At 42.7% G+C, this 15099-nt stretch overlaps 1 protein-coding gene across 1 annotated transcript in view; it reads left to right on the top strand.

Annotated features, from left to right (window-relative positions):
• Positions 1-372: 372 nt before the first annotated feature.
• LOC133619829 (cystatin-M) overlaps positions 373-15099 on the top strand; it is a 28876-nt gene continuing 14149 nt past the window's right edge. Inside the window, exon 1 of the mRNA XM_072915482.1 lies at positions 373-542. Within this exon, the coding sequence (XP_072771583.1) occupies positions 455-542 (88 nt within the window). The 5' untranslated portion in view covers positions 373-454. The remainder of the gene's footprint in view (positions 543-15099) is intronic.

Genomic DNA, 15099 nt, shown 5'->3' with positions numbered 1-15099 from the left:
ACAATCACAAAAAAGCCTGCATCTAGTTTAAGTTTGTTTTGAGAGACATTGCAGTGATTTGGTGGAATGGCCCAAACAAAGATGAATAACAAAGCCTAACAGAGCTGAGTGCTCCCATAGAAGAGCACACATCTGACCCCCATGCACACAAAAGGCACTAACGAGCATTTAATCCCAGTGTGGCGTCACTACCAGTCAGTCATCACTGGGTTGGGTGGGTCGTCACTGACTTGTGAAACATACCAGCTGAAGAGTCACCACCATACACTCAGCTGCAGGACTCCAGAGGGTGAAGTCACACAGGCGAGTTACTACAAATCCCCACGTCTTACTTTCTATCTTTCTTACTGCTGTTACTGATATTTACATGACTTTTCTTTCTTTATTTCCTCAGGCTGTCGGTCCTCAGGATATTTCATCAACTCCCAGTTTGCTTCGACTAAACTAAGCCAAGATGAATCTGCCTTTATCGGTGCTTATTTGTCTGTCAGTGGTGAGGCTTTGTGCGGGAGATGAGCCTGCGGAGGAAGTCATCGAGCCAAGTAAGTACAACTGCATGGAAACTATGACATTTTTTTTAAAAGTTGTATTATTGGACTTGGTTACAGAGATACTGGGAAAAGTTGACTTAGGACAGGGGTCTGCAACCTGCGGCTCTTTAGTGCCGCCCTAGTGGCTCCCTGGAACTTTTTCCAAAAATGTATGAAAAAAGGAAAAAGATGGGGGTAGGGGGAAATATATTTTTGTTTTAATAGGGTATTGAGGGGATCCGGTTTGGTGGCTGCAGGATTAGGTCTCTGCTTTTTGCAGATGATTTGGTCCTGATGGCTTCATCTGGCCAGGATCTTCAGCTCTCACTGGATCGGTTCGCAGCTGAGTGTGAAGCGACTGGGATGAGAATCAGCACCTCCAAGTCCGAGTCCATGGTTCTCGCCCGGAAAAGGGTGGAGTGCCATCTCCGGGTTGGGGAGGAGATCTTGCCCCAAGTGGAGGAGTTCAAGTACCTCGGAGTCTTGTTCACGAGTGAGGGAAGAGTGGATCGTGAGATCGACAGGCGGATCGGTGCGGCGTCTTCAGTAATGCGGACGCTGTATCGATCCGTTGTGGTGAAGAAGGAGCTGAGCCAGAAGGCAAAGCTCTCAATTTACCGGTCGATCTACGTTCCCATCCTCACCTATGGTCATGAGCTTTGGGTTATGACCGAAAGGACAAGATCACGGGTACAAGCGGCCGAAATGAGTTTCCTCCGCCGGGTGGCGGTGCTCTCCCTTAGAGATAGGGTGAGAAGCTCTGTCATCCGGGGGGAGCTCAAAGTAAAGCCGCTGCTCCTCCACATGGAGAGGAGCCAGATGAGGTGGTTCGGGCATCTGGTCAGGATGCCACCCGAGCGCCTCCCTAAGGAGGTGTTTAGGGCATGTCCGACCGGTAGGAGGCCACGAGGAAGACCCAGGACACGTTGGGAAGACTATGTCTCCCGGCTGGCCTGGGAACGCCTCGGGATCCCCCGGGAGGAGCTGGACGAAGTGGCTGGGGAGAGGGAAGTCTGGGCTTCCCTGCTTAGGCTGCTGCCCCCGCGACCCGACCTCGGATAAGCGGAAGAAGATGGATGGATGGATGGAGGGTTTCTATAGGAGGACAACATGACACAAACCTCCCTAATTGTTACAAATCCCATTGTTTTTTATTAAACATGCTTCTTGTCATGTCTGTATTATCATGTTTTGTTTTAAGTCATGTTTTGTTTAGTTTCTGTCTTTTCACTAACCTTGTCTGGTCACCATAGCAACCATTAGTTTTCACCTGTCACGTCACGCACCTGTTTCACGTTTTGAGTCACGCACCTGCTTTCACTAATCATGTCCATAGTATTTAAGTTCATTCATTTTCTGTTGTTCGTCCTGACGACCACACGCCACATTTATGCTGTCCATTCCTCTAAGATCCTGCTTCATGTCCCTTGTCAAAGTAAGTTTTGGTTCCATGTTTATAGTCTTTTTGTTTTTCATAGTTTGTTCTCCGCCACTGTGCGCGCTTTGGTTTGATCCTTTTTTTGTAGTTCTAGTGTTTCAATAAAAAAAATGTACCTTCATTCCCGTCTCGCCCGTGCCAACTTTCCGTTGCATCCCGGAAAAGCAAACTCCCAAGATCAAGTCGTGACACTTCTCTGATGAGAGTATTTGGCGAGCGCCGTTTTGTCCTACTCATTATGGTGATCCTTGAACTCACCGTAGTTTGTTTACATGTACAACTTTCTTCAACAATGCCAGAGAAAGACGTGTTTTATGCCACCCATTCTTTGTCTTATTTTGTCCACCAAATGTTTTATGCTGTGCCTGAATGCACAAAGGTGAACTTTGTTGATGTTATTGACTTGCGTGGAGCGCTTATCAAGCATATTTGGTCATGACTGCGAGCTAATCGATGCTAACATGCTATCTAGGCTAGCTTTATGTACGTATTGCATCATTATGCCTCACTTGTAGGTATATTTGATCCATCCATCCATCCATCTTCTTCCGCTTATCCGAGGTCGGGTCGCGGGGGCAGCAGCCTAAGCAGGGAAGCCCAGACTTCCCTCTCCCCAGCCACTTTGTCCAGCTCCTCCTGGGGGATCCCGAGGCGTTCCCAGGCCAGCCGGGAGAGATAGTCTTCCCAGCGTGTCCTGGGTCTTCCCCGTGGCCTCCTACCGGTCGGACGTGCCCGAAACACCTTCCTAGGGAGGCGTTCGGGTGGCATCCTGACCAGATGCCCGAACCACCTCATCTGGCTCCTCTCGATGTGGAGGAGCAGTGGCTTTACTTTGAGCTCCCCCCGAATGACAGAGCTTCTCACCCTATCTCTAAGGGAGAGCACCGCCACTCGGCGGAGGAAACTCATTTCGGCCGCTTGTACCCGTGATCTTGTCCTTTCGGTCATAACCCAAAGCTCATGACCATAGGTGAGGATGGGAACGTAGATCGACCGGTAAATCGAGAGCTTTGCCTTCCGGCTCAGCTCCTTCTTCACCACAACGGATCGATACAGCGTCCGCATTACTGAAGACGCCGCACCGATCCGCCTGTCGATCTCACCATCCACTCTTCCCCCACTTGTGAACAAGACTCCGAGGTACTTGAACTCCTCCACTTGGGGCAAGATCTCCTCCCCAACCCGTAGATGGCACTCCACCCTTTTCCGGGAGAGAACCATGGACTCGGACTTGGAGGTGCTGATTCCCATCCCAGTCGCTTCACACTCGGCTGCGAACCGATCCAGTGAGAGCTGAAGATCTTGGCCGGAGGAAGCCATCAGGACCACATCATCTGCAAAAAGCAGAGACCTAATCCTGCAGCCACCAAACCAGATCCCCTCAACGCCCTGACTGCGCCTAGAAATTCTGTCCATAAAGGTTATGAACAGAATGGGTGACAAAGGGCAGCCTTGGCGGAGTCCAACCCTCACTGGAAACGTGTCCGACTTACTGCCGGCAATGCGGACCAAGCTCTGACACTGATTATACAGGGAGCGAACTGCCACAATAAGACAGTCCGTTACCCCATACTCTCTGAGCACTCCCCACAGGACTTCCCGGGGTACACGGTCGAATGCCTTCTCCAAGTCCACAAAGCACATGTAGACTGGTTGGGCAAACTCCCATGCACCCTCAAGGACCCTGCCGAGAGTATAGAGCTGGTCCACAGTTCCACGACCAGGACGAAAACCACACTGTTCCTCCTGAATCCGAGGTTCGACTATCCGGCGTAGCCTCCTCTCCAGTACACCTGAATAGACCTTACCGGGAAGGCTGAGGAGTGTGATCCCACGATAGTTGGAACACACCCTCCGGTTCCCCTTCTTAAAGAGAGGAACCACCACCCCGGTCTGCCAATCCAGAGGTACCGCCCCCGATGTCCACGCGATGTTGCAGAGTCTTGTCAACCAAGACAGCCCCACAACATCCAGAGCCTTAAGGAACTCCGGGCGGATCTCATCCACCCCCGGGGCCTTGCCACCGAGGAGCTTTTTAACTACCTCGGCAACCTCAGCCCCAGAAATAGGAGAGCCCACCACAGATTCCCCAGGCCCTGCTTTCTTATAGGAAGACGTGCTGGTAGGATTGAGGAGGTCTTCGAAGTTCGTATTGCATCATTATGCCTCACTTGTAGGTATATTTGAGCTCATTTAATTTCCTATGTCCTCTGTGTATTTAATTTATATCTACATTTCTCATGACACATTATCTTTATGTAATATTGGCTGCATTTCTGATAGTTGTTTGTGTGCCATGTTGTTCCAGACCACAGCAAACGTAACTCGGCTTGCATAGATTGTTATAAATCCATTAGAAGAAGACAGCCCGCCATTTCCTTTAACTTGGACACACACATCTATACCTTTGGCCATTCTGAGCCAGTAATTTCCAGGAATTATCTCTCCTTCTAAGAAGCCTGCATTTGATTAATGTTTTCCGATGTCAAAATTTCTGTCAGCGAAGATTTGTGTCAGCCTCCGACACATAGTCATTTTGATAGTACCCGTATTTTCCGCACCATAAGGCGCCCTGGGTTATAAGCCGCGCCTTCAATGAACGGCATATTTCAAAACTTTGTCCACCTATAAGCCGCCCCGTGTTATAAGCCGCATCTAACTGCGCTAAAGGAATGTCAAAAAAACAGTCAGATAGGTCAGTCAAACTTTAATAATATATTAAAAACCAGCGTGATGTGGGCGCGCATGGAGTCGTATATCAACATGGACGGAGCTGCGTGAAAAAAGCCACCCGGCCTCTTCGCGTAAACTTACCTTAACCTCATCTCATCTCAAGCTCATCTTTTCTTCATCCATCCATCCCTTCGAGTTAGCTTTTATGATGACGCCGGCTGGAAAGGTCTCTTTTGGCAAGGTCTTCCTTTTGAATATCACCATGGGTGGAAGTTTCTGGCCATTAGCATGGCAAGCTAGAACCACAGTGAAGGATGACTTCTCATTCCCTGTGGTGCGAATATTCACCGTACGTGCTCCCGTTGTATCCACAGTGCGGTTCACAGGAATATCAAAAGTCAGTGGAACCTCGTCCATGTTGATAATGTTCTCTGGCCGGATCTTTTTTTCAGCTATTTTGTTTTTACAATATGCACGGAAAGTAGCCAGCTTTTCTTGAAAGTCTTTAGGCAGTTGCTGTGAAATAGTAGTCCGTGTGCGGATGGAGAGATTGCGTCTTGGAAACCTGTTGCTTAGTAGGAGCCATTTTGTGGTCTTTACAGATGTAAACACACAAAGGAAATGAAACGTAATATCCGCGCTTCTTCTTCTTCTACGCGGGCGGGTGGTTGCTTACAGTAGAAGAAGAAGCGCTTCCTGTTCTATGGGGGCGGGTGCTTACCTTGGCGGTTGCTTGCCGTAGAAGAAGAAGCACTTCCTCTTCTACGGGGAAAAAAGATGGCGGCTGTTTACCGTAGTTGCGAGACCGAAACTTTATGAAAATGAATCTTAATATTAATCCATATATAAAGCGCACCGGGTTATAAGCCGCACTGTCAGCTTTTGAGTAAATTTGTGGTTTTTAGGTGCGGCTAATAGTGCGGAAAATACGGTGTATAACTAGAATATTAACAGACTGTAATAGAAATGTGAAGGACATGATGTCAACAACTGTAGTAAATAATTAAATAGATGCATTCGATCACCAATGCTTTTATTTCTTATATTTTTATTTTATAGTCAATTATTGCAGTGGATAGGAAATACATATTGAGTTGAGTTTGAGTTTATTTGGAACATGCATACAACATGATGCATCACACATGCATGCATAAAACATGATGCATCACACATGCATGCATACAACATGATACATCACACATGCATGCATACAACATGATACATCACACATGCATGCATACAACATGATACATCACACATGCATGCATACAACATGATGCATCACACATGCACGCATACAACATGATACATCACACATGCATGCATACAACATGTTACATCACACATGCACGCATACAACATGACACATCACACATGCATGCATACAACATGATGCATCACACATGCATGCATACAACATGATGCATCACACATGCATGCATACAACATGATGCATCACACATGCATGCATACAACATGATACATCACACATGCACGCATACAACATGGTACATCACACATGCATGCATACAACATGATACATCACACATGCACGCATACAACATGGTACATCACACATGCATGCATACAACATGATACATCACACATACATGTATACAACATGATACATCACACATGCACGCATACAACATGGTACATCACACATGCATGCATACAACATGATACATCACACATGCACGCATACAACATGGTACATCACACATGCATGCATACAACATGGTACATCACACATGCATGCATACAACATGATACATCACACATGCACGCATACAACATGATGCATCACACATGCATGTATACAGCATGATACATCACACATGCATGCATACAACATGATACATCACACATGCATGCATACAACATGATGCATCACAATTTCCAGTTTCTTTATTCAACATGTTGGAAAAGGAGTAGGAAGAAGCAGAGCTTATTTAATCCTACCCCTTTTCCTTTACATAGCAATTGCTAAAACTTTTGTTCAATTCCTGTTGTTAGTTTATTCAAAATATACTCCATAAGTAATAACATTAAAAATAAATAAATAATAATTAGTGAAGTAAGTTATATTTCATATGGTGAGATGAGTAAGATTATCTAGAAAATGAATGGATGCATGAAATAATTTGAGAATGTTTATCTTCTTCTTTGTACTTTGTAAACACTTTAAGTTTGAAGAGTTTCTTGAAGTGGATCATATTAGTACATTGTTTGATTTCTTTGCTTAATTGCTTTAATTCCACATACTGATATACTGAAGGTCTTAAGTGTTGTACGTGCATGCAAATGTTTAAAATAAATGTTAAAATTGTTTATATTTCTCCTCTTTTTTGAGAAGAATTATTGTACATTCTTGTGTATAGTTTGCTTTGTGTATAATTGTAGCTGTTTGCAAGTTCACACTTTCAGTATTTGTCATGATCTGTAGTCTGGATTATGTTTTTGTTAGTTTTTTTTGTTAGTTTTGGACTATTTTAGTTCCTGTTTGCGTTCTCTTGTTTGTTTAGTTACCATGGCGACTTATTAGTTTCACCTGCCTCATGTGTTCGGGACTCGCACCTGCTCTAATCAAGAAGACTATAATTCAAGCCTGTCTTTGCCAGTCAGTCGTCCTGGCGTCATTGCTCGTTTCATGCCACAGTTTCATGCTCGTTTCATGCCACAGTTTCATGCTTAGTTCATGCTTAGTTCAAGCTGCTCGTTCCATGTCCTATTCCAAGTTCTTTGCGAGTTATTTGTTTCAGTAAGTCTTGTTTGTTCTACATCCATAGTTCAGGCTAAGTCTTTACGTTTATGTTTCCTGAGTTAAGTTTTATGTTCCTTAGCCTCTCGTGCGATCGGCACACTTTCCTTTTCTTTTAGCTCCTGTCTTTTTTCATGTGTAGGATTAGTTAGATTAATAAATATGTTCCTACCTGCTATGTCCGGAAAAGTCCGTTTGCGTCCTGGGAGAACAATCCTGGCAGTAAGCTCCGTACAGTATTTTCTATTCAATGAATAAAGTGTTTGAATGTTCTCTATATCCAACATTATGTATTATTATAACTGATATTTTTTGTAACACAAATTAAATGTACTTTTGTAGTTATTTCCCTATATGTCTGAACAATAACTCAGATATGTAACACTAGCGAGCAGTAGAGAATATGAAGTGATTTTTGGTCTAGAACTGGGGTCGGCAACCCAAAATGTTGAACGAGCCATATTGGATCACAAATACAAAATAGTAATCAGTCTGGAGGCACAAAAATGTAAAAGTCTTATGTACTGTAAGTGTTATAATGATGGCAACACATGATGTAAGTAGCTAATTAGCTATATTAGCCTACTATCAAAACGACTATGTGTCGCAGGCTGACACAAATCTTCGTTGACAGAAATTTACAACATTAAAAAACATTAGTAAAACTTCTCAGAGGGTGAGATAACTCCTGGAAATGGCTGTCTTAGAATGAGCTGGGTAACGTTTGCTGTGGTCTGGAACAAGATGGCGAGGCATAATGATGCAATATGTACATACAGCGAGCCTTGCATTCATGCAGTGACCAAATAGGCCTGATTAGCACTCCAAGAAGTCAATACCATCAACAAAAGGTCACCTTTGTGCATTCATGCACAGTATAAAATATTTGGTGGACAAAATGAGACAAAACAGGACTGGCATAAAACACGTCTTTCTGTGGCAGCGTCGGAGAAAATTATACATGGAAACAAACTGTTGAGTCACCGTCCACACAACGGTGAGTTCAAGGGCTGTGAAATTTGTAGGACAAAATGGCACTCTCATCAGTGAAGCATAAACACAAACATATTAAACTGTGGGCTTTGTAACAATTAAGGAAGGTTTGAGTTGTGTTTGTCCTCCTACAGAAACCATACTACAACATTTTTTTTCCCATTTCCATACATTTTTGAAAAAGCTCCATGGAGCCACCAGGGCGCCGCTAAAGAGTTCCAGAGCCCAGGTTGCTGCATACTTGCCAACCCTCCCGGATTTTCCGGGAGACTCCCGAAATTCAGCGCCTCTCCCGAAAACCTCCCGGGACAAATTTTCTCCCGAAAATCTCCCGAAATTCAGGCGGAGCTGGAGGCCACGCCCCCCTCCAGCTCCATGTGGACCTGAGTGACGTGTTGACAGCCTGTTCTCACGTCCGCTTTCCCACCATATAAACAGCTAATAATCGAGGGCGAGTTCTTGTTTTCTTATGTGGGTTTATTGTTAGGCAGTTTCATTAACGTCCTCCCAGCGCGGTAACAACACACGACAACAGCAGTCAAGTTTTCGTCTACCATAAAGCAGTTCGTCTGCCGTAAACAGCAATGTTGTGACACTTTTAAACAGGACAATACTGCCATCTACTGTACATGCATATGTGACCCACCCATAATGTGTCACATTTTTGTGTTGATTTATTTATTTTATTTTGTGGTTTGAATTCATTTTTGGAGCTGTCATTACACATTTATCAGTATTCACATTGGTCAGTAGGGGGCAGTAGGGCGTTTCTGCCCAATTGAATGCTATCACCTGCAGACCGGAAGTGTCTTGTCATTCTGATGACCGCGACCAGTCTGTGAACAATTGAAACGTCCTGTGTGCTTTTTCCTCCTGTACAACAGGTTAGTTTTGGTGAATCAACTCACGGAATAATATCCATGTGATCTTTATAAGTTTAAGTACACATTCTGATGGTGGAGCCTAACTCTAAAGTGTTTGTGAGTTGTAGTTTGTGTTTGTGAATGAATCCAGTGCACAGCTGCAGTAATCAATACAAAAAGGCGACGTGAGTGCGCAATGTTTATATAGGAACTTCTGATCCTAATTCAGACTCTCAAATTAGAGCTCCCGTTTTCTTATTGATTTTATAATGTATATTTGTATAATGTGTGTGTTCTGAAATAGTGACAGAGAATAGAACAAGGATGGACAATTCAACCCTTAACTCAACAATGAGTAGATGAGTGTTATGTGTGTGTGAATGTGTAAATAAATGAACACTGAAATTCAAGTATTTCTTTTATTTATTTATATATACATATATATATATATATATATATATATATATATATATATATATATATATATATGTATGTGTGGGAAAAAAATCACAAGACTATTTCATCTCTACAGGCCTGTTTCATGAGGGGGGGTACCCTCAATCATCAGGAGATTTTAATGGGAGCATTCGCATACCATGGTTTATATAGGGCACAGAGTGGGTGGGTACAGGCTGGCGTAGGGGCGTGGTGATTGGCTCATGTGTTACCTAGGAGGTGTTTCCGTCTATGGCGGCATGCTGTTACAATTTCGCTGCGCTTGTTGAGGGATGACAGGTCTGGACGGTAAATAATAAACAGTTTCTCTTTCAAGCATAGGTTGCATCTTTTATTACCACTATTGTAAGGTGTGCTGGATGCAAGAATTTGCCATGTTATTGAATATTCAACATTATTGTCTTTGAGGTCCCAAATGTGTGTGCTGAGTTCTGTGGTATTTCGCAGGTTTTGGTTCCTGAAAGAAGCCTTGTGATTGTTCCATCCGGTTTTGAATTCTCCCTCGGTTAATCCTACATATGTGTCGGATGTGTTAATGTCCTTGCGTATTACCTTAGATTGGTAGACAACTGATGTTTGTAAGCACCCCCCGTTGAGAGGGCAATCAGGTTTCTTTCGACAGTTACAGCCTTTGTTGGTTTTGGATATATATATATATATATATATATATATATATATATATATATATATATATATATAGCTAGAATTCACTGAAAGTCAAGTATTTCTTATATATATATATCTTAACCCCAACCACACCCCGCCCCACTCCCGACCATGCCCCCACCCCCCCACCTCCCGAAATCGGAGGCCTCAAGTTCGGCAAGTATGGGTTGCTGACACCCGGTCTAGAACATATTGGGTTCATATAAGTGTGTTTCATATATTGTTTCAATATTCCTGCATGAATTCTGATATTATGTTGCCATGCCAAAATGTAAAAACAATATATACAAATACTGTACACCAGAGCAACCCATGGAAAACATCCAGATATTCATATGATGAAACTAGAACCAATTTAATGAACAATAATGTCCTAAATATCAGCGTGTGCTAGTAGTGTCTGTACTGCAGGTCTACCTGATGAACACAGTACTTTGTAGACTAAAGCCAGACAGACCGACACCATGGCAACATGCAGTACGGCTCATGATCGTGACTCAGAGGCTCTGTTGGCCAAAGCCGTCATCGCTGTGCTGTTATTTGCTTTGTTAACCACAAGGAAAGAAAAACTGAGTCATTCGGTACTGAACGTGGCGGCAGGAAAAAAAACAACAGAATATTAGGAATGGATTTATTATACAGTACATATTCAAGTCAAATAGGTCATTGTTAGGTAGAGAATTATGTGCGTAGGACGGCTAGTCAAAGGGCGGAGTTCGGTTCAAAACTTGGGAGACGATTGTGTAGAGAAACTGTTGTGTAGAGAAACTCTTGTGTAGAGAAACTGTTGTGTAGAACAACTGTTGTGTAGAGAAACTGTTGTGGCATACTTGCCAACCCTCCCGGATTTTCCGGGAGACTCCCGAAATTCAGCGCCTCTCCTGAAAACCTCTCGGGACAAATTATCTCCCGAAAATCTCCCGAAATTCAGGCGGACTCAGGTCCGCTTTCCCACAATATAAACGGTGTGCCTGCCCAATCACGTTATAACTGTAGAATGATCGAGGGCGAGTTCTTGGTTCCTTATGTGGGTTTATTGTTAGGCAGTTTCATTAACGTCCTCCCAGCGCGGCAACAACACACAACAACAGCAGTCACGTTTTGGTCTACCGTAAAGCAGTTCGTCTGCCGTAAACAGCAATGTTGTGACACTCTTAAACAGGACAATACTGCCATCTAGTGCATTTGATGAAAGCACTTTTGTGCGTGCCACACAGCAATGCATCATCAGAGAGGGTGTTCAGCATGGTTAGAAAGATAGTGACAGAGAATAGAACAAGGATGGACAATTCAACCCTTAACTCAACAAGTATATGTGTAAATAAATGAACACTGAAATTCAAGTATTTCTTTTATATATATATATATATATATATATATATATATATATATATATATATATATATATATATATATATATATACAATAAAATACATATATATTTATAGCTAGAATTCACTGAAAGTCAAGTATTTCTTATATATATATATATATATATATATATATATATATATACCCTTAACTCAACAAGTATATGTGTAAATAAATGAACACTGAAATTCAAGTATTTCTTTTATATATATATATATATATATATATATATATATATATATATATATATATATATATATATATATATATATATATATATATATATATATATATATATACATACAATAAAATACATATATATTTATAGCTAGAATTCACTGAAAGTCAAGTATTTCTTATATATATATATATATATATATATATATATATGTATATATGAAATACTTGACTTGGTGAATTCTAGCTGTAAATATACTCCTCCCCTCTTAGCCACGCCCCCAACCACGCCCTTCTACTGAAAATGTGGGCAAATGTGCTGGGTCAATTTTTTGTTTCATCTGACCTCACATGGACAAAGATAAGACCTTCTGGAGGAAAGTTCTGTGGTCAGATGAAACAAAAAATAAGCTACCGTATTTTGCGGAGTATAAGTCGCACCGGAGTATAAGTCGCACCTGCCGAAAATCTATAATAAAGAAGGAAAAAATACATATATAAGTCGCACTGGAGCCTGGCCAAACTATGAAAAAAACTGTGACTTATAGTCCGAAAAATACGGTATTTTCCCACAATACCCAGCAATATGTTTGGAGGAGAAAGGCTGAGGTCTTTAATCCCAGGAACACCACGCCAACCGTCAAGCATGGTGGTGATAGTATTATGCTCTGGGCCTGTTTTGCTGCCAATGGAACTGCTGCTTTACAGAGAGTAAATGGGACAATGAAAAAGGAGGATTAGCTCCAAATTCTTCAGGACAAGCTAAAATCATCAGCCCGGTGTCATGACTAGGACTTTGGCTTGGTTTGTTCTCCCGAGGTGCAAGTGAATTGGACCATACGTGGCGTGAAGGGGAATACATGATTTATTTAAACACTAAAACTACAAAAAAAAAAGATCAAACAAAAAGCGCGCACAGGGGCGGAGGTACAAAACTAGACTATAAATACAGAACTTGCACATTGGCAGAAACTATGAACAATCAAACAAAACTTGCAAACTATGACTTGAATAAAGAAAACTTACTTGGATGAAAAAAAAGGCATGAAAAAGCGCAGCAAGGGTCATAAGGGTGTGGAGAGTGTGCAGGAGCATAAATGCGGGGATGTCGTCAGGACGAACAACAGAAAATGAATGAACTTAAATACTATGGACATGATTAGTGAAAGCAGGTGCGTGACTCAAAACGTGAAACAGGTGCGTGACGTGACAGGTGAAAACTAATGGTTGCTATGGTGACAAACAAGAGTGCACAATGAGTCCAAACGTGGAACAGGTGAAACTAATGGGTAATCATGCAAACAAGACAAGGGAGTGAAAAGCCAGAAACTAAACAAAACATGACTTAAAACAAAACATGATTACACAGACATGACACCCGGAGGTTGGGTCTTGGGCGCAGTTGGGTGTTCCAACAGGACAATGACCCCAAACACACCTCAAAAGTGGTAAAGGAATGGCTAAATCAGGCTAGAATGAAAGTTTTAGAATGGCCTTCCCAAAGTCCTGACTTAAACGTGCGGACAATGCTGAAGAAACAAGTCCATATCAGAAAAGCAACACATTTACCGTATTTTCCACACTATTAGCCGCACCTAAAAACCACAAATTTACTCAAAAGCTGACAGTGCGGCTTATAACCCGGTGCGCTTTATATATGGATTAATATTAAGATTCATTTTCATAAAGTTTCGGTCTCGCAACTACGGTAAACAGCCGCCATCTTTTTTCCCCGTAGAAGAGGAAGTGCTTCTTCTTCTACGCAAGCAACCGCCAAGGTAAGCACCCGCCCCCATAGAAGAGGAAGCGCTTCTTCTTCTACTGTAAGCAACCACCCGCCCCCGTAGAAGAAGAAGAAGCGCGCGGATATTACGTTTCATTTCCTTTGTGTGTTTACATCTGTAAAGACCACAAAATGGCTCCTACTAAGCGACAGGTTTCCGGTTCATGAAAAGACGCAATCTCTCCATCCGCACACGGACTACTATTTCACAGCAACTGCCTAAAGACTTTCAAGAAAAGCTGGCTACTTTCCGTGCATATTGTAAAAACAAGATAGCTGAAAAAAAGATCCGGCCAGAGAACATTATCAACATGGACGAGGTTCCACTGACTTTTGATATTCCTGTGAACCGCACTGTGGATACAACGGGAGCACGTACGGTGAATATTCGCACCACAGGGAATGAGAAGTCATCCTTCACTGTGGTTCTAGCTTGCCATGCTAATGGCCAGAAACTTCCACCCATGGTGATATTCAAAAGGAAGACCTTGCCAAAAGAGACCTTTCCAGCCGGCGTCATCATAAAAGCTAACTCGAAGGGATGGATGGATGAAGAAAAGATGAGCGAGTGGTTAAGGTAAGTTTACGCGACGAGGCCGGGTGGCTTTTTTCACGCAGCTCCGTCCATGTTGATATACGACTCCATGCGCGCCCACATCACGCTGGTTTTTAATATATTATTAAAGTTTGACTGACCTCTCCGACTGTTTTTTTGACATTCCTTTAGCGCAGTTAGATGCGGCTTATAACCCAGGGCGGCTTATGGTGCGGAAAATACGGTAGCTGAACTGCACCAATTTTGTCAAGAGGAGTGATCAACAATTCTACCAGAAGCTTGTGGATGGTTTTGACCACGACTGTAAATTATTGATTTCTCAGGGCATTGAATGAACTGCAACTAGACCGTTCAGTTTTTCCGAGAAGACGTTTCATTCAAATCGGTTTCATCAGTTCATGCTCATAGACTCAGATTGGTCAGATATAGTCTGAATGCTGCTGCCAAAGCCCCAACTATGTATACTCCAACAAGATGGTGTCCCTTTTGTGCCAATAATAAAACTGAATGGAACGCCAACGTGGTCGTTTCCAGTCTAATGAGTCTGGCCTGGCAGCAAATGTTTTTCCACACAATACCAAAGTGCTAACGAGGGGGGAATTCCATTCTAATGACTGCTGCTGGCATTGATTCTGATCCAGTCGTTGCTTCCTTGTTGTATCTAACAGTCGTTTATTTACATCACAATAGGGCGAAACCCGCCCGCATCTTGTTGGAGAATAAATAGTTGGAGCTTTGGCATCAGAATGTAGACTAGATGTGACTAATCTAAGTCTGTGTGCACAAACTGCTGGGTTTGTGAGACAAAACATCTTTTTAGCTCGGAGGTCAG

This window comes from Nerophis lumbriciformis, linkage group LG20 (genome assembly GCF_033978685.3).
Source record: "Nerophis lumbriciformis linkage group LG20, RoL_Nlum_v2.1, whole genome shotgun sequence".
Lineage (NCBI taxonomy): Eukaryota > Metazoa > Chordata > Actinopteri > Syngnathiformes > Syngnathidae > Nerophis > Nerophis lumbriciformis.
Note: the sequence above shows the minus strand (reverse complement) of the source record. Positions and strands in the feature narration are given on the sequence as shown.